Source organism: Lissotriton helveticus, chromosome 1_1 (genome assembly GCF_964261635.1).
Source record: "Lissotriton helveticus chromosome 1_1, aLisHel1.1, whole genome shotgun sequence".
Classification (NCBI taxonomy): Eukaryota; Metazoa; Chordata; class Amphibia; order Caudata; family Salamandridae; genus Lissotriton; species Lissotriton helveticus.
In genome coordinates this window covers 701826037-701847009 of record NC_136057.1, presented here as the reverse complement: position 1 = coordinate 701847009, position 20973 = coordinate 701826037, and the positions used below count along the sequence as shown (strand labels likewise).

The 20973-nt window shown below is 43.1% G+C and overlaps 1 protein-coding gene across 2 annotated transcripts in view; it reads left to right on the top strand.

Annotated features, from left to right (window-relative positions):
• Positions 1–20973, top strand: part of ACSS3 (acyl-CoA synthetase short chain family member 3) — a 1350383-nt gene that overhangs the window by 1112728 nt on the left and 216682 nt on the right. For both annotated transcript variants that reach the window (XM_078674232.1, XM_078674231.1), the window contains one exon: positions 6971–7093. In XM_078674232.1, the coding sequence (XP_078530358.1) occupies positions 6971–7093 (123 nt within the window). The remainder of the gene's footprint in view (positions 1–6970; positions 7094–20973) is intronic.

The following is a 20973-nucleotide window of genomic DNA, read 5'->3' as shown; positions in this document are numbered from 1 at the left end:
ATATTAGTAGCCTACCTCGTAAGCGAAGCACTTGTTATTTTACAGTTCACTATGTTGCTACTTAACTTTCAGTTTGGTCGACTGAAGTTGACTTGTTTGACCGAGTATTGGGATAACATTTATTTGTTCAACCTGCTCGTGGTCTGGTCGCTTGTATTTTGGGAGGTTGTGGGGCCGCTGTTATCCATGTTTTATGATAAAAGGCATCTGTGGTTAATCCATACAATATTGTCACTTGGAACATGTGGGGCATGGGCTCGATCCACAAACTGCACCGGATATTGGCCCAATTTCACTAATGCAAAAACAACAATTGATGGACAGAATGCAGAACAATGTCATACATTCACCCCAGTACAGAGATCTGGGCCTACATCCATCGTTTTTTGCACTCCACACCACCCCAGGTCAGACATGGCCATATGCAAATCAGCCTTGACCCTGAAAAACGATGGATTTGGGCCCAGATCTCTGTACTGGGGTGAATGTATTGACATTGTTCTGCATTCTGTCCATCAATTGTTGTTTTTCCAATTTCACTGATGCCATGCTCAAATAATATACCTGCAGGAAACTCACTTAATGCCCTCCGAAGCCCTTTAATTACATAGAAGATGGAGCGGTCAATTGTACTTGATTGCTTATTCTGCTTTTTCACGTGGAGTAGCAGGATGGGTACGCGTCGGGTTCCCATTCTCACTGATCGATAGTAAAATTGATGACCAAGGCAGATATCTCTTATCATAGGGCACGCTGGATGAGAGGTGGGTGGTACTGGGGTCTGTATATGCACCTAACACTGAACTGGGGTGGCGGAGTGAGCTAAAGAATGATGATGGATTAAACCCAGATCAGTTGACTGGGGGTGAAGTGCTTGCAATGTTCAACACTCCGTCCATCATCCCCTTTGGTTATACACCTAACACTGATCAGGCAGTTTTTTTGGCTCGCCTATCAAACGCCATTTCATAATGGATGCAATATCCATGGCTATTGGGTGGGGATTTTAATGCAGTCCTAGTTGTGGAGCTGCATCGTTCTTACCCTCCACTACCGGGTACTGGATGGATACAGCAGGCTAAGATCTTGCATCAATGGGTGGAGGGGTGGGACCTAGTTGATGTATGGCGACTCCAGCACTAAAACATGTGAGTATATCCCTTTTTTTAACACCAACATGGCCTACACACTCGCCTAGATAGATTCCTCTCCACTCTGGACCTACTCCCATCTTTATCACATACCACTTATTTGGGTAAGACCATCTCAGATCATAACCATCTTGAATTAACAATTAATTGGGGCAGAGTCCCCTACCCGATCGCGACGTGGCACTTATAGCCTTAATTATTAGAGGACCCAGTGTTCAGAAACACTATTGCTAAGTCAATCACCTCCTACTTTGCTGACAACAAGGGTACAGCCGCAACAAGATTCATACAGTGGGAGGCCTTTAAGGTGACGGTTCGGGAAGTCTCGATGGGGGAGGTGGTAGGTGCCAGACATGAGATCATACGAGATGTCATGGAATTGGAAGCAACATTGCATTCGCTAGAAGTGGCGACCCAGGCCGAAGCAAGAGCAGAACAGAAACTTCAAGAGGATAGAGTGAAATATGCGGAATTGCTGGAGCGCCTGAGGCTAATTGACCTGAATGCATTGCTGGCTCGTATAATAAGGCCACAACCTTCAGGTACACCAATACTGGCAGTACATACTAGGGATCAGACTTTGGTTACCACACAGCTCGAGATCAATAGGGCGATCCAGGATTATTATACGCATCTATACGAGGCTCTCCCACAGCCCTCATCAGAGTCTAATGATGAATTTCTTGCATCCATTTCACTTCCTGTTGCCCCTCATGCAAGTGTTGAAGACTTGGCAGCCCCGCTTGCTTCCGCCGATATTCGCTGAGCTATATAGGAACTTGCCCATAATAAAACACCGGGCTCGGATGGGCTCCCCATCGAGTTTTACCCAACGTTCGCGTCACGGTTCGTTCCCGAGCTACTGCAGTTGTATGACACATCACTAGAGGATGGGAGTTCCACTGCCCACTACTAGGGAGACAATTGACCTCAATGCATTGCTGGCTCGTATAATACGGCCCCCCCCCCCCAAAAAAAAAAGCTGTGGTATTTTGCCACTTTGCAGATCATTCTCTAATATTGACCAAAAGATTGCTCAAACAGTGCTGGAAATCCTGTTCACCACCAAGGAAGGGAGCATGGGAGAGGAAGTCAGTTGTTGGGCCACAGCAGAAAGAGAGCCGCTACCGCGGGAGGATATACAGGTGACTTTAAAACCACTTTCAATGGAATGGACCCACCTATTGAACAATTTAGTGTATATTACAACTGATTAGAGGGTGTTTACACTATGGCCCAACCTAACACATCTGACCACAATACTTAGAATGATTCACAGCGGATTCTTTACCTTTGAACTACTGGCCAGTTATCCTTCCCTTTCTCCCCCCCCCCTTCTTTCCTCTTCTCTTCCCCATCATCCCACATATATGACACACACATCTTGTTGCCCGGACCACTTAAGCAAGCTTTTATTTATATCAAAGGGGGGGCAGGGGGCTGGTGTCGAGCATCTTGCTCATAAATATCATCTGTAGTGCATATATAATGAGATGGCTAGTAGCAATATATGTGTCTACACAGAAACCATGCTTATTTTTGTGATATGAATGTACGAACTGTAAAAATGCGACTAATATGCTACTCATGCGAAAGAATAATATTGATTCCAAGAATGCAGACGCTCTGTTATATGTATGCACAGCATTTAAATGAATAAAATATGTTTGAAAAGAAAAAAATAATAATTGCATAGTATTACAGTTAAAAGGATTGAATCCTTTCTAGGATTGTGTTACACCAAGTTTATTCAAGGATTAGCACTCTACCGTTAAGAGAAATGTTTAAAAAAGTTGCTTGATACGTTTGGTTGACTTCTCAACAAGAGAGCTTTCAAAAGGGTCATTAGTACCATTTCTTCTGCTCCTGGTCTGCAAAGGTTTTGTGCTGATCTTAAAATGTCTATCACTGTTGATGCTCCTGAAAAAGGGTTAGGATCTATTCTTAGCCACAGCAATGGATAAAAGGAAATTACACTAGGATTTGCATCATGGGTATTGAGGAAACATGACAAACCATATTCAGTAATTGAAAATAGTTTTTAGTCTTTACCTGGGTAGTTGATAATTTTTTTTTCTAATCTTTTTATTAAAGAAACACAAAATAACAATACAACAAAAACATCAACCTAAAGAAAAGGAACAATCGTCAGGATGAGCATATCACGTAAAGTAGACACATCACATATACGAAGTTGATCATTTTTGATCTTTCATTTGGGGAAAGGAATTTGTTTTACATACTGATCATCAACCATTAATCAATATTATGAAGGGCACGGCTGTGAACAGATCTACAGCTAGAATTAAAAGACTATGTTAATAAGCATTTGCAATGCAGTCGGTCTCGCCTTTGGGACCTTATATGTATTTAGCGATGCAGCACATTAACCTAGGTGGTGAAACATCTACTGTTCTTTAACATCGATGGAAAGTAAGCACCAAACTGTGGAACACACCAGGTATTGGAACACATGGAGAGAAAGACTACCTATCAACGATATATTGTAGTGTCCAAAGCGCTGCTTTTAATATAAAATCAGCCCCTTATTTGGTCATATCATTGAAAATACATGATTTGAAAAAAATATTATTGTCTACGGGTGCTCGTTGAATACAGGTTTCTATGGCCTGTAATCTAGGGAATGCTAAAGTGATTCTGGTATTTTGCTGACCTCTGCTGATTGTTTTCTATCAAGAAAGTTAGATCGAGGCAGTTGCCAGAAAAATAAATAAAGAAAGTCCCTAAGCAGAAAGCAATTGTGATATTTTACTGACCTCTACTGGTCGTTATCGATCAAGACAGTTAATTAGAGGCAGTTGAACTAGCAGAAAGCAATTCTGGTATTTTACTGACCTCTAATGGTCGCTTTCTATCAAGCCAGTTAAACAGAGGGAGTTGAACAGAAAAAAAGTCCCTAATCAAAGGCAGAAGCAGACAAGTCTTTTGGCTGATCTCCAGATCCCACAAAGTACATACAACAGATCTTCCAGACAGCACAAGCGCTGTCAAGGCACGACCTAAATATTACTCGAATATAGAGACTTTTTGGCACTTCCTTCATCTATAATAGAAGATTCTATTGAGGGTACAAATGCTGTGGTGTGTTTTGTTTGCCGGCTATTGACAAAGACTTTGAGATCAAAAATGAAATTGTTATTTGTCTTACAAGTGATAAAGATTACAAGAGCAAAATACCACAACTAATATCTGTTTAGGCATCTAGTCAACCATGGTGCAAACTGGCAATTGACTTCTTAGGGGCATTTAGAGTACTTCCTAAACAATGTAACTATGCTATAGCCTTATAAGACAACTTCATTAAATGGATTGAGTTGAAATGTCCCCCAGATCTCAATATTGATGCTGTGATTTTTATCCAAAGAATTCAACAGAGAATACTTACCTAAAACAGTTGTTTCCGATAATGGAGTACAGTTCACATCTGATAAGATGACCACTTTTTTAAGTAGCCCTTGTATAACACATACAAAAACTTTGCTATCTCATCCGCTATCTAATGCCTTAGCTGAGACCACCATTTGGCTCATAACTGATTATGTGCAATGGTATCTTGTGTGTAGAAAAAAAGGTTTTACTTTCAATTTTTTCAGTGTGGTGGTCTTGCAGAAATACAAAACACAGTGTCACAGGTTACTTACTTTAATTTTTTTCTTTTGAGAAGTCGACCTGTGAATTCTAGCCTACGCCTAATTTGGTTTAGAGATATAACACAAAAGAACATGAAAAGTATTGCAGAAAAGGTTGCTTAAAACAATAAACAAGCTCATGCACATTGTAAATAAGCTTATTATAAGCATTGTTCAAATGATTTCAGATAATTCAAAGTTGGAGGTTTGGTTTGATTCTAACTTTGTAGATTGAGACCCCAGGGAACTTCAAGATTCAATCCCACTAGTGTAGTAGAAGTTATTGAATGTGTTTCTAAAGTTGGTGGTAAATTGTGGCATACCAGCAAGAATCCAAAAAGAACAATTGATGGACAGAATGCAGAACAATGTCATACATACACCCCAGTACAGAGATCTGGACCTAAATCCATTATTTTTTTGCTCACCATCCCATTCCAGTTTGGACCCAGCCATATGCAAGTCAGTCTTGACCCTGCGCCCAATTGGAACAGTCCAGCCCGAACTGCCAGGCCAGGTCCTCCCTGGACTGGAAACAAGCATCCTAGGACCGGTTTCGGACTTTTAGCCCTCATCAGCCAGGATAGCTTGATTCCAGTGGCATGGAGAGCACGGGACCCACATCTGAGCATACCCGTCCCACTCGGGGTGACAAATGCAAAAAGAACAATTGATGGACAGAATGCAGAACAATGTCATACATTCATCCCAGTACAGAGATCTGGGCCTAAATCCATCATTTTTTTGCTCACCATGCGATTCCAGTTTGGACCCAAACATATGCAAATCAGTCTTGACCCTGCGCCCAATGGGAACAGTCCAGCCCAAACTGCCAGGCCAGGTCCTCCCTGGACTGGAAAGAAGCATCCTAGGACCGGTTTCGGGCTTTCAGCCCTCATCAGCCAGGATATCAAGCTAAGTTGAAGCAGCCAGGAGAGAATAAATGTTTCAAACTGCCTCAACTCGCCTCTGTTCGTCTGTCCTTCGATTCATCTTGCCTCAGTTGCTAAGATTCAGCTGTGGTTCCTTAATGAGTCTATATATTTTTATATGTGTTCAGGAAAGTCTCTCATGTTCAGCTAGTGACCATGGTTACTGCGTTAGCACATCAAACAGGGAAGGTACTTGGATTATTTGTAATTTATTAGTAATGAAAACACAATTTTCTCTTAAAAATACCTTAAGTCGTTCTTGCTGTCATCGTTTGTGACCTTCCAATACTTGCAGCAAAGAATATGGATCCTAATTCAGCCCTTCAACTCTCTGAAGTTAACCAATTACGTATTAATAATTAGAGAATAGTAGCATGATCTTTGAAGACTAAGAAACTTTAAAACTGAGTTTAACCGGACCCCATGTCACGAGATGGACAACCTAACACAAGTACAGCTTCCCATTTCTCCCCATATGACGCTTGTCCACTTGACACTTACTACAGTCTACCTAGTAACACCTTGTGTATGTGTTATGTTTTTGCTAATGTTGTTGCCATCTGCTTTAGTTGCTGATTAATATTTGATGTGGCGGGGAGGAGTGTGGCCTAGCAGCTACAGCTCTTGACTGGAACCCGGGACCCAGGTCCGAATCCTGGCCTTGGCACTTGACTCTCAACATTATGTGATTCTGGGCAAATCACTTAATTTCCCTGTGCCTAAAAATTGTGAAATGTAATGCGTGAATTGTATTTGTGTAACCCCCTCTTGATGTATACTATCTTGTAAACTTTCTCGCATATCCCCTTGTTTGATGAATTGCTTATTTTGAATTTGCAGAATAATAGAGTTTTCTGGGAATTATGGAAAAGGTCAATAGGGTGAATTTAGTTGTCAAGGGAGTACTCGGTATTCCAAATCAGGCGGTCATCCGTCACCTTTAGTGGGTCAGCTGCATACATACATTTTCACCCGAACCTCGAGGCCACAAATGACATTTTCCAGGCACAGCATCAACAGATAAACAACGAAACAGATCACCCGCAAGAAGAACCGCTATTTCGCGCACTTGCAATATTTACATGTAATGTGTAAACCACTATCCTGGGTTTAAAACGTGAGAAGGTATATATACGAGTCGACGTTTTGCCGTACGCTGCTGCCATGGGCCAGTTGAATGAGTGGCATACTCCGATAGTTTATGGATGCAGGCTAATAGTTTTACTTCTCTTTTTAGGGATATTATGACACCATGGATGCTGGTTACGTCGATGAGAATGGCTACTTGTATGTCCTTTCTCGAGTTGATGACGTGATCAATGTTGCAGGTCACAGGATTTCCGCAGGAGCCATTGAGGAGGTAAGCGCGTTAATGTAAAACAAACACAGATAAACAAAACAGTAATGTAGTTGAAGTGGAATAAAATATTCTGGCTGCGTTTTTTCCCAGGTTTGCCTCAGTACTCATTTAGTAGTTTATACATTATAATCGGATTACTTGTCTCGTAATAACCTCACAAAATGGTTATTGTAAAGCCTAATAGATCGGCTGAACGTCAGGTAAACAACATAGATAATAAAAAAAACGTTAATTCGCTCATTAGTCTGCAGTTGTTTCGACTATTTCTTTTGGACCCTACATACTCATTTTATACACAAAAAGTGGAGTAAGGATGAGGGGAGAGAAAGGAAGGGCTGTGGCAGGGAGTGTTGGAATCAGACTGGGTAAGGAGTGTTGTCGTAGGTAAAGAATACGGGTTTTAGTGATTTTCAGAAGGCTGCTGAAGAGCGCCAATGTAACTGCCAAACACCAGGGCACGAGTACATGCGCGTACACTGTGTCCACCCACTGTTTTGACAGGTTGGAGGCTGTCCACCTTGGTAAGAAGTTGGGCCCCACAGAAATATGTTGAACTTGTCCCAGTGTAATTTTGAGACACCAGAACACGTTTAGCTGCTCCTGCACGTTGTCTGCTATCTATTCCCAGCAGCAACGGGCAGGCAGCAAGGGTTTTTTTTCTCACCTCCAGCTGGACACAGATAAAGACAGAAGTTATGGGTCCATCAGGCCTCCTTTTGATCGTGTATTGGGCTGGAGGTGTCCTGGAACCTCACACATGCAAATGCACAGGCCAGTAAACAAAGGCACACAGCCTGTTATATATTCACAGGTACTTAAGAGATGCATGCTTATTACTTTGTAGTATATAAGTACATGCACTGTCAGAATGTCCCAGTATTTAGATAAATAACAATTTAAGTAGCACTATTTTATTTCTTTTATAACGCTACTCATCCCAATGCAGAGTGTTACATACACATTATCCATTCCAAATAAATCATGTAAGTGTGTACATCAATATAAAAGATGTGTTACATGAGACAGGAGTCAAGCACCCTTCATAGCTCTTTGTGGTCTACTGAACGATTACAGTGAATTAAATGCAACTAACAAAGGGACCTCTGTGTTCAAAGCAGTGATCCAGTTACCTATCTACATCAAATACAAATCTATGATCTGCATGTTACATGATATGCTTTGCAGGACACAACTTTTTTTTATTGCATTTTCGGTTGCCACATGTTATAACATACACATATCAGAGCACTATTGCATAATTAAGTGGTACATTTATGCTCACAACATTATATAAGATGCACACCATTTGGGTTGCGATATCATGAATACCAGGCCTGAAGTAGTTAGCAACATAATATAAGTTCAACAATCCCCAATCTCCCCCTCCTGGCCTCCCACCCCCAAGAACAGTTGGTGATTATGTTGTGCAGGAGACAACTTAATCTTCTATACTGCTTAGATTCAAATTTGGGACTACACAAAACACAGATCCCTCCAACAAATGCTTTAAGCTCAAAAGTTAGCTCGTTATTATTATTATTCCCTGAGATTTACTGAGCATCTCTGCAGCAGATGCCTTAACCCCATAACTATTTTAAAATGTAGACTTTTCAACCAATGAAGCAGAACTTCTACTACCATGCTTTGCCTTGTTGCCAATTTGTTTGTAGTAGGGTTTTAAAAAAAATGTATTCGTTGAGGCCCAGATTTTGCATCAGAATTGCATCACATTTTTGGCACAACCTCGACTCCAAATCTCATTTGTTAAGTTGCACTTAACTGTACTCATGATACACCTGATAAACATATGTGTGAGATCGTGGTATCTAATGTCACTTCTTGTGTTTTCACTTCCAGTGATGCTACATGGAATGCCATGTGTTGTGACGTCATGAGCTTTGATGGCACACGTCATGATGTCACTTGCATACTGCCTAACTTGGTCAGTCCCTCCACTTCTTTTTTTGGGACTTGTGCCCTGTTAAACACTATTCTAAAACCTGCTGCTACAAGAACATTTACTGTAACTTCATGGCAGTATTAGTAGAATACACTTTTGAATGGAACTAGAACTATTTTTTTAACCTATATTCTTATTACATGCTGCAGGTTTAAGCACTGCTGCCTAGTAAATTGATCAGAATATATTTTACGTGACCTCCTCGCGGCCTGGGATTCCTCGCACAAGGCTATTATTCAATGAAAAGCCACAGTGAAAAGGTGAGAATTGAAACTTGAAAACTCGAAACCAGCCAGCTCAGAAATGCCTGCTAGTGTCCAGCACAGTAATGCCTTTTTCATCACCTTGTAAAGATGACAGTGACACCGGGTGAGAGAAAAAGTCTCACATAACAACTGTGCTATTAAGAGGCCCAAGGCCACCTTTAACAAATATCTTAAACCCCCTAGTGCCCAAAACAGCTTAAATGCATTGGCACTAGAAATAGGGTTGCAGGGGGTGCTGCAGAATTCCCAAAGTAATCCTACTGGAGTTCAGAAGGTGATCGAAAGATGAAGGTACCTTCGGATTTTGTTCATAGCTTGTCACGTTTTCTGTGATTTCAAAGACCGAGCTCAAATGAATCTCAAGCTATGCCTTCTGGAAAATTGCTTCTTATTCTTTTAACAGATTTCTGTGTTTACTTTTCTCTCTCAGACTCTAAAGTTAGAGGATTTTGTAATGTGAACTATTTGACAATCTTGCTGGTGTACAGGGAGGGTGAAAGGAAGGGCTATAGAATGTAGAATAAACAAATACTTTAACAAATCAACATAGTTTACTTGGTGATGCTCAAATGATAACTATTTGCTGGAACCTGTTTTCCTCATGTGGTTTGTGTGCTGCATAGTTGTACCAGTAAAACTGCAGGTCAGAGCTAATCGGTGTCCATTTCAATGGGAAGTGTACAGTCGATAAATTAAAGTGTCCTACCACGCCATACTTTAAATTTATATGTGCAATAGTGTGCCCCAAAATGCACCACTGGCTACATACCACACCCGTATCTCTGTCTTGCTGAATGGGTGTAGCTCATTTGCTGTACTTGTTGTTTGTGAAACACTTCAATTTTTCACAATCCTGATGACTTCAGGGATGTAACATTGATGGCACCACCCCCACTCTGAAATTTGTTCCAGCACCACTGCTTAAATGGCGAAGCAATAATCGGGCTGAACACTGGCTTCTCTCGTTTTTTCTCCTCTCCACTCGTGGATACCTCTTAAACTTTTTAATCTCGCTGTCACAAATACACCAGCATCAAGATCTATACTACCAAGCTACCGTAATGTCAGATATAAGTACATCAGCTCAAACACTGACCCCAAACATATTCTCAGCTTTTGATCATGCAAACCATCTGTGCCTGCCCAGAAACGTGGTTGTGGGTTGGTCCGCATGAAGCACTTCAGCTCTAATTCTTCAAGTTTCAAGGGTCTTTCCCAGCACAAGGAGATGGAGCCAAGGACGAGTCCCAGGGATCGCTAAGTGTTTCCCATGGCTGTGTCCCGGGCACTGTGGAAGAGGCAACTGAGAAAGGTGCCTGAAGAACGTCTCCCATTATGTTTAGCAGAACTATGTGAGAAATAGAATGGGATGGATGCGTAGCTACAGAATGACATCCGAGTATTCACAAACTTCTGGTTAGCATGTTCCAGCCCCAGCCAGGATGGTTACTGCGGTGTGATGAGAACTGGGGACTGATAGACTTTTGATAGGTTGTATAGTACTGAGACAGCCTACCATGGGACAGCTTTTGATCAGCTATTTGAGAGATCTGGAAGTTCAACTATTCTCATATATATTGTATTTGGCGGAATCAATTGTCTCAGATGGTTTGTTCTCAGACACTAGTTGTATAAACACTCATCCGGGCCTTTGAAATTATTGTTTCAATTTCCAGCCCCTCTCTCCTACCCTTGTTTGAAACGTTCCAACTGTTCTGAACTCTGTGGTACTTTCATACCAGCCTGTCAGGGTACACTTAAAATACATGTTGCAAGTGGGACAGTATAAATTATGATCATTGTTTCTCATTATGAGACGATTTACTGTTTATTTTTTTCTATATAGATTGGTTGTGCCAGTAGCAAATTCATTTTGAGAATGCAAAAAATCTATGGTATGCTTTGGGACAAATTTGATGAATTTGAGAGTCAAGTGGATTAGACCTGGATGATTATCTTGATGATCTTTTTGCAGACATGTAAAGCTGAGGAAAATGTTTACAAGCAAACAGAAGATACAGGTTTTCATCAGGATAACATGATTTCAGGCAGAGATTGGCAGAAAATAAACAGCCCAAAACAAAGCTTATGGCCTTAATGGCTTCAGAAACTTGTAAGAGGTGTAATGAAAGGTAGGGACTAATGGCCTGATTTGGTGGACAAACGTGGCTGATATCCCGCCTGCCTTATTACTTCCAACACACTGAACCCTCACCAACCACCCCGACACCATGAAGCCAGCGATCGATAACTGGACAGCCCTCACCACCGAAGACACACTGAAGACGATGAAGTCAATCCACTCCGGGTCCCTCACAGACCCCTGCCCCCACCATAGTTTCAACAGAGCAGCCAACACCATCACACCCATGCTCTGCCACACCATCAACCGCTCCCTGGCAACCGCCCCGTTCCCCGACGAGTGGAAACACGCCAAGGTCAACCCCCTCCTGAAGAAACCCTCGGCAGACCCCACTGACCTAAAAAACTACAGACCCATCTCCTTGAACCCGCTCCCAGCGCAAGTCATTGAGAAAGCCATCAACAGCCAACTCGCCACATTCATCGAAGAGCACAAAATCTTCGACTCCTCCCAGTCCGGCTTCAGAAAAAAAACACAGTACGGAAACCGCCCTCCTCGCTGCAACAGACGACATCCACACCCTACTGGACAAAGGAGAAACAGCAGCCCTCATCCTCCTCGACCTCTCAGCGGCGTTCAACACAGTCTCTCACCGTACCCTAATACACAGACAAGGCCCGCAACTGGATCTGCTCCTTCCTCTCTGGCAGAACGCAGCAGGTCAGACTCCCCCCTTTCCTCTCGGACCCTACACCTACCACCTGCGGAGTCCCCCAGGGGTCCTCCCTCAGCCTTACACTCTTCAACATCTACATGGCTCCGCTCACCCCCATCGTCAGAACCCACAGACTCAACATTGTGTCATACGCAGACAACATCCAACTCATCCTCTCCCTATCCAATATACCCAATACCGCCAGACACAATTTTTGCGAAGGCATTTATTTATTTCGAAAGTTGCACGACCCCGGGATCACTGGGGGTCACGGTACCCGGAAATTCTGCCGAGCCCAAGGAGTGAAACAGCAGACAATATGGGATTTATGAGTGGCACGCAGTCTGAGGCCCATCCAAGGGCTTTGAATGAAGGCAGCTTGGTAATTAACGTGCCTCCATCTGTGGATCAATGATGACACACACTACAAAATCCAGAAAGCATTGCGCACATAAAGGACGCTAAACAAGGTATTTAAGTGTGGGTGTGTCAGCACAAACTCATTTGTCGAGCCTCTGATGAGAACAAGAAGTTCAGAAACGCGTCAGGCTAAAATCTATGACATGAGAGCTGGAAACATATCGGACTGTGGTGTTCGCTCTTACCCATGATCTTGCTGTTTAGTGCATCCTTGCCTGTGGGTAACTTGGAGCGAGGCATTTATTTATTTATTTATAAAGTTTTGGAAGCCATCGCAAAATGGATGAAAAACAGCTGCCTACAACTAAACCACAACAAAACAGCAGTACTCATCATGGGCCCATACCTCAACACCTGGAATGACACCGGGTGGCCCCGCCCTTGAAAGCCCGGCCACCCCCACGGACCACGCATGCAGTCTGGGAATCATCCTGAACTCCGAGCTCAAAATGAACCGCCAGATCAACTCCGTCTCATCCTCCTGCTTCCACACCCTCCGCCTCCTACGTAAGACTTTCAAATGGATCCCCCTCAAACACAGAAAGACCGTCACTCACGCCCTTGTCGCCAGCAGACTCGACTACGGCAACGCACTGTACCCTGGAATAAACAAAAACCTTACCCCCAAGCTACTGAACATCCAGAACGCCGCCGCAAGACTAGTCCTCGACCTGCCAAGCCACTGCGACATCTCCCAGCACCTGTGCACACTCCACTGGCTCCCTATCGAAGCTAGAGTCCCCTTCAAAGTGCTCATCCACGCCCAAAAGGCCCTCCACGACACCGGACCAGCATACCTGAACAGCCGACTCAAATTCCACGCTCCCCAGAGGACCCTACGATCAGCCCAGCTCTCCTACGCCGTGGTTCCCCGCACCAGAAATACCAGATCGGGAGGTTGCTCCTTCTCCTTCCTCAAAACCTGGCTCTTCGACAGACCCCCCCTTGATGGACCCCAGTGCCTTGAGAACCTTACTGGTGAGTAGTTGCGCTTAGCAAATGCCTGATTGAATCATAGTTTTTTTCCTCACAGGCTTTACCTGGTGAGGGATGTATCTCTCCTGAGAAAGTTATACCACATCAGCTTCAAAACGAATTTACATTTACTGAAATTAAAGGTTTTTCTACTATATTTTTTAGTTTAGAGCTCTAAATTTTGTCCCAAATAGGTTCACCAGCAACAGCTTGGTCAACATTTCCTGTCTTATGCCCAAAGAAGAGCTGTCTTCTGACACAGGTTCATATGAAATAGTTACATTACTTGCATCATATAGGTGCTCTGTAGTGGCCTGGAGAAATACAACACTTCTTTTCCCGTTAGTCCCGCTTTTTCGCTTGGCATCTATAGCTTCAAGCAATGCCTTTTTTGTACAATGTAAAAATCTTGCTGAGGTTGGCCTTTCTGGTGGACTACGTATATATAAGGCCCCAGCTTAAGCTGGTTGATCATCTGCAACCAGCAAAGGGAAATTAAGAGAAACAATGCACTCAGCAGAGAAAATATTTGGAGGAGGTAGCTTCTTCTCCAAGTGGGCAAGCAGAAGTTATCTCCTCCTCTCCTGACGACTTGCATGGATTAGTGGACAGGGAAGTGACAGTGCCTTACAAGCAAAAAATTAAGGAAGAATACCTGTAAAATGTTGGATTATTTACAATAATGTATTGGGAAAAGGGAGGCAAAGACAGACTAGCCAGCTTAGTCTGGTGGTGGAGTTTGCAGGGGCATACCTATTAGATTGTTATATTTCTGAAATGAGGCTATGGGAGTTACAAAACTTTAAAAGTGCAGCTGCGACACTCCTCCTCGTCTTCAGAGATAAACTGTTCTCACTGTTTCTAGCACTAGGCACCCATGTAGGACAGCACCCGCATAATGATTAGAACAGCCTGTCAATCAAAGCATGATATTTTAGACTTGTGTGTTTTTCAGCAAGCAATGACCCATTTCCTAAAATATTTGTGTCATTTGTGTAGGGCTGTAAACGTGAAGTGCTCCCAGGTGTTCTTCCTAATATGGCACTGAATACAATATTGTAATTGTGCTCAGTCATTTTAACCCATGTCGTCTATGACAATGACGTTGAGTGTAAGATTTCAGAAGCTATGCCTAGTATACAAAAAAGCAACAATTTAGCACCACAGGTCACCTCTCTTTACCGCGGTATTATTTTGTTTGAGTGCGTGCATTACACGGAACACTTCTCGACTAAGTCAGACGTTCGTAAACAGGAAGCATAAATGATGTGAGCACAATGTTAGTCACATTAGCTCCTAAATGAAAACAATCATTAGCAAAGTCAATGGTCCTGGCTTGCATTTTGAGCACTAACAAAAAAAAAAAACATTAAAATTATACTGCTGCAGTGAACAACAAAAAAACCCGATTGTTTTCTGCATACAAAGCATCTGTAGGATTCTGTGTACTTTTGAGATGTAAAATTATTTCTCATGCATTTCACTGTAAGCACTTTATATAGGGCACATCAATACGCCAAACTCCTCTGGACGGAGTCAGAGCTCACTGTGTATATTTCAAATACTTGCTAACAATAGGTCTGTATATTTCAAATACTTGCTAACAATAGGTCTGTTATGCCAGCCCTCGCCAACAACCAAACGCCGCCCTTGGAAAAAGAAATATGTATTCATTACAACTGTACAATATTTATAGTAGACAATCCTATATTGTATTTGGCACTATGGACTTATATTGTTAGTTTAGGAGGCTGGCTCAGTATATAGTGTCCACCTATGGTAAGGCACTGTGTACTGAGTCCAGGTAACCCTTTGTGATAGTGTTTAGGTCCCTGGAAACCAGAGCTCTCATGGGTTAGCTGTGAAGAGCAGCTAAGGCTTATTCAGAAGGGTGTAAAGCAGGTGCATTTACCACTATAGTCAGTCAGTAAGATTTTCACACAAGAAAGGACCACACCAGGTGAGAATGAGAATACTTTGTATTTATTAACACTAACCTGATATGTCCCCTATCTGGAGATATCAACTACACACAAGAAATACTTAAGAAACAGGAAACACATAGGGCCCAACCCGGGGGGGGGGGAGGGGAGGCAAACATTTACTAAAATAGTGGAATGTGAGGTAAGTACCAAAATGGAACCAATACCCAAGGATAGAGGACCCCAGGGGAAGCACGGAACCACCCAAGGTGAGTAGCCAGGGACCCCAAGGCGCCCGAGTGCAGAGTGGTTACACCGGATCAAACGTCCATAGGAAAACACAGGGTAAGTTGCATTTGGATTTTTACAGTTCTAGGACTGTTCCCAATAGACCCTGAAAGAGCCACTTGAATCAAAGAAGGTTGGAGAGCCACCCCATCAGTGGATAGCCTGGAAATCAGGATATGTACACCAGGGAGCCTAGGTGCATAGGGATGAAGTGGTGTCAGAACCACCCGTAGACGCCAATGGAGGTTCATGGAAGATCAGCAGCTGCAGAGTCTCGTTGACCAGGCTGGTGGAACCAGGACATGGAATCCAGATGAGAAGAACCTGAAAGCAGAAGAGACAGAGTCCAAACCACCCAGAGGTGACCAGGAGGCACAGGGGCATTATACTAGCCATTGCTAGAGGTTCCTGCTGTAGCATGGTGAGGTTGAAGCAACAGCTGTGGAGAACAAGCCATAATGCATTAGCACAGAAGCCATCCACGAACTGTCTTATGCCTGTCGACAAGAGCAGGTAGGTCTGTGGCTTACAGGACCATCAACAAGCCTTGGTAAACTCAAACAATGATTAGCGGAAGAAGATACCGTATTGCAGAACAGCAAGCTCTGTGGAACTAGCCCAGCTAGGGAAAGTCAGAGAGGACCCTCAGCATGCAGGAGAGCCAGCAGGAATCAACGGCGCACCCTCTAGAACCCTCTGACACCAGTCACATGGGGTCGCAGGGAAACATCTACAGCACAAAGGAGATGAAGGCCCACAATGTAGAGGATGCAAGCAGGCCATTGATCTTTGAACTGTGCAGTGCTGGAGGCTGGGGCTTCTTGGAGCTTGAAGATTTTGCGTGGAGAGAGCCAACAAGCCTTGGCAATGGTAAACAGACCCAGTGCACAGGGAAGTGGTTCACAACAGCTGTAGAGGGATTATAGTCACTGCACTTTCAGGGAAGACTGGTCAGGCCTCTGGAGAACCAACAGACCACCACTTGTGTTGCAGAGCCTGGTGATGTCCGTGGGATAACAGGATCAGCAAAACGGTTGTCAGCGTAGAAATGCCTGGAAGTGACCTCATTCACTCCAAGGGTGATTCATTCTGACTTGGATGCCGGCTGAGTCCTTGGTGACTCTGAGGATGCACAACCACAGAGGTGCAGACTTTAAAGAAGCACAGGAACAAAGATGCAGCGGGAATCTTTCCACTGAAAACAGTCATCTTGTAGTTCCTGGCTTGAAGAACAGCAGAGTTCCAGTGTCCACCTGCAGAAGAGTTTTTGAACAGTTTTCAGATGACAGGCAGCAATCTTGAAGTTGTTGTCTGGACATATCTAAGGACCCACCCTCAGAGGAGCCCATAAGTAACCCTAAAGAGGGAAAGGACCTCTTCTGTTGTGACCTTCATAGGGGGGTCAGGGACACTACACAGCTGGCCTTGGCTAGTCAGACGCTCCCGGGGGCCAAGATTCAACATGGCAGAATCAATGGCATTTAGAGGAGAGAGCACTGCCACTGGTTAACAGGATCCCAGTGAACTACAGTCAAAACACACTGACACCAAGCAAAAAGTGGAGATATCTATGCCAAAAAGATCCTACTTTCCTACAGTTAGCAGTAGATATCCATGTTTATGTATGAATGGTTCAGGTGGGAATGTTCATCAATTTTTTATGTCATATATTGTACTCTCAATTCATGTTTCATTTTTGTGTATTTGTGGACACTTTCTTCTCTCTATTTTCCTAGACTTGTTGGTTTTGTTCATGTTTTATTAAAGGAGCAGGTTGAAAGTCATTTTATCTCTTTTTTCTTACTGTTTGATGTTTTAAAAAAGGTATATATATTGTTGCTTGAGCCTGGCTGAGCCCAAGAAGCCCAGTTTATTCCGTCTTCTTTTTAACAACGGGAATTATGGATGATATTTTTTAATCAAAGATATGGTATCCACACCTATTTGTCCATGTCAGCAAACTTTCATCAAAAGACACATCTCGTGCATCCCTGCCAAACTAAACAAATATTACCAAAGGACTCCAAACAAGTAAAGAAAAGTAGGAATGAATGAATAGGTATTTGTGTCAAGTAATTAACATTGATACGATTATATTTACAATACAACAGGTAGCAAAATAAAATCCAACTAGATGCATGTAAGCAAAGGAGCCCCAAAATAGCCAAGAGAATATTAAAATTGAAGTAGATAGAAGTATAAAATGACTGCCCTGCCTCAGTGACAATGATTAAGGTGTTCGGGGCTGTTGCAGCCTATGACAACAGAAATTATATTGGCAGATTTCCCGAAGCTTGCCAGATACAGGGGACCCGTAATGGTCATACAAATTTCCAGCGTGTCATTACTAGTAGAAACCCTATTGTTTATGAACATTGTTTTTTAATAAAGTGTGGCATACAGTTAAAAACTTTGGACAGCAACATACCAGGTGGAGCATAGACTCACTCCTATAGTCACAGAATCTACAGGCCCTGATGCCAGGTGTTGATGCCCAATCAGAGCAAAATTATTTTGTGCAGAAGGACCATTAATTGCACTCTTAAAATGCAATACCTCATCTTCATGCTTAGTACTGCCTTTAAATGCAGTTGCAGTCTCATTTACTAATATGATGTTATGATTGGGTTGGCATAAGTAATGGTATGCACAATTGCTAGATCAGCCGTCCTTGAAAAGGACGCAGCTTGTTTATTTAGTTGCGTTGCAGGTTGCTAGACATGCTAACATGCAATTTATTCAGACCCTTCTTCCAGGTATTGAATTGATCCAAGCTTGCCTCTCTCCACTTTAGTCTCCTAACTAGCATGTTTTTTTCAACTCCTGTGGAGGCGCCTAATATGTTAAATGGTTGTAAGTGAGATGCTCCAGGTCAAACTGTATTACAGCTGGATGGTGGTCGCTTCCCCAGCATTCCACAACCGTGTAAGTTTTACATGAGGCCAGTAGCAAGGCACTTGCAAAGGATTAGTGCAACTTGGTGATACCCCTGAATGTGTGTATGGGTGTGCTTTCAATTTTACTCTGGGTTTGTAGGGTTTGCAGAGAAGTAAGTGTAGAGCCAAGCTGATATTGCCCCCCACCGACTGTGCGCTGTTGTTGTAATGCGGATCCACCAAGTTGTTTAAGTTGTGTGTATTAAAGTCCATGTCATCAGAATCTCATGTGAGGGTAATCTGCAGACTAGGTCGTTGAGAACAGCGCAGAAGGCTGAGATCATGGCACTTCTGCCACGCCTATGAGCATTCAAAAATACTTTGATTAACAGAATCTGTTGAGCCATGTTGTGGAGTTTGCACCCCTTGAATGTGGCCGCCAAAAGTGATGGACATCTCATGTCAACTAAGGTTGTGTCAAAGTTTGTACTTATGGCTATATAGATTGCAAGGCCACCTGAGTGCGTCCAAAGTGGTTTGTTTTAGAAGCCAGCTTGTGTAAGTTGTGAAATCCTGTGATCTGTATTGAGGACAACACCCATGTTTCCTGCAAGCAAAGGAGTTTGGCCTCCACGATAAATTTACGGGACCCTTCCTGGGTTAAGGTCTGCCTTAGGCCTGCTACATTCTAGGAGATTATTTTGAGTTTAGACTTACAAGATGCGCCTCTGCATTAATTTCTTTGCTCATCTGTACGTTTTGCATGCTGGCTTTTGTTTGAGCTCACCTGACTCTGAAGGTGGCCCTGCTGATCGAGATTTGATACACCATTTGCACCCCTTAAGATACTTATAATGGATTTGCGTTTTGATAGCTGTCTACAGCTATTCAAGATGTGGGGATATTTTTCTGATTCTCCAGTATATATGTCAATACCCCACTATGCGAAGGCATGTTTTTCATTGAGTACTTGGATTGCAATTACCGAAGGTTTCCCAGGTGACGATCGTAGATGCTGTATTTGGAAATAAAGGTAAACTGTATTCTGAAAATATATTTTCTCTGATATGGGTCTAAAGCCAGTATATGTTACAGGAGGCGGATGATGTTTGCCTCATTCAAGACATTTGGCCCTGTAAATGTATATGGCGGAGTAAAAATTAGGTGTTCTTGTGTCGTCCTGGTTCGGGATAAATACCACCCATGGAAATGGTTCTGTTTTTGAGTTGCAAGTCCTTGAGGGATTATTCAAGGAGTGAGTAATGGAGCAATTCTGGTTATGGCGCATGGTACTTGGTCCACTGTTTTCCTTACCTGGTGTTCCGTGAGAGCTGTTTAAACTATTTAGATCCACAAGGTCATTGGTAAACCTATCCACAGCCTATCCATAGCAGTCAACGTAGGCTAAAGTTGGAGTTTTGTGGCTGGAGGCCTTTGGGATGGTGCCTCTGTTGGTGAGTCCATATTCTCAGCTAATTGTATTGCTGGTGTATGTGGGGCATCATCTGCATAGGGGATCATAATCCTTGGCTGAGCAGATGAAGTGATTTGAGCCCCTCAGAAAAGTTTTTTTGGTGAACAGGATCATAGATGAGGGTCCTGGGGGTTGGATTTGCTGCAGGAAGTGAGTCATCATACACCAAAGAAGTGGTGCACCGCAACTGGGGTATGTTGGCCTGACACAAAACTGGAAACAGTTTTGGGGGCAGTTTTGACTAAGGAAGGATCTTATTGTGAGCCCTGAATTTAAGATGAGCAACCAACCTGCTAATCCCTTTGGGTTTTTCTGGTCTTTTTCTTCTCCCTTCTTATTAGGGGTTGAAGGATAATTTGGAATACCTCTAGGGGAAGAGGATTGGTGGGAGGACCCCATACTAGTTCGTTCGTGCTGCTGCTCATGGCAGGAGTGCCGTTAGATCAGAGATGAGTTGTTACTTCCAACAGAGTCCCAGCATTGCTGGGACTACTAGGATCTATTTGGGGTGTAGCTCTTTCAGAAATGTTGTCCTCCTCTGAAGCACCGTAGAATGGCCCACGGCTATGATCTCCCCATTTGTGAAATTATTATTAGTTTTCAAACTTTCTACAAGAATTGAGAGTAATTCCGGTAGTGTGCAAAACTTGTCCACTGTTGGAGTAGATACAAGTCTTGGTCTAGCCTGCTTGGAGGTGTGCACTTAGCTTGGCTTTCAAGTTAATTATTTTTGAGACCGTGCAAGTTATTGCAATTGCTTCAAATCGACTTGGAGTTCTAGTTTGTGTGACTGCCAGGCTAAGGTGCTTGTGGCTGTGAGAAGGGTTGAATTGACAGCAAGGTGGCCTCAATGGTTGTTTGCCCGGTTGACATAGATTTTTTCCCTGGAGAATTTATGTGC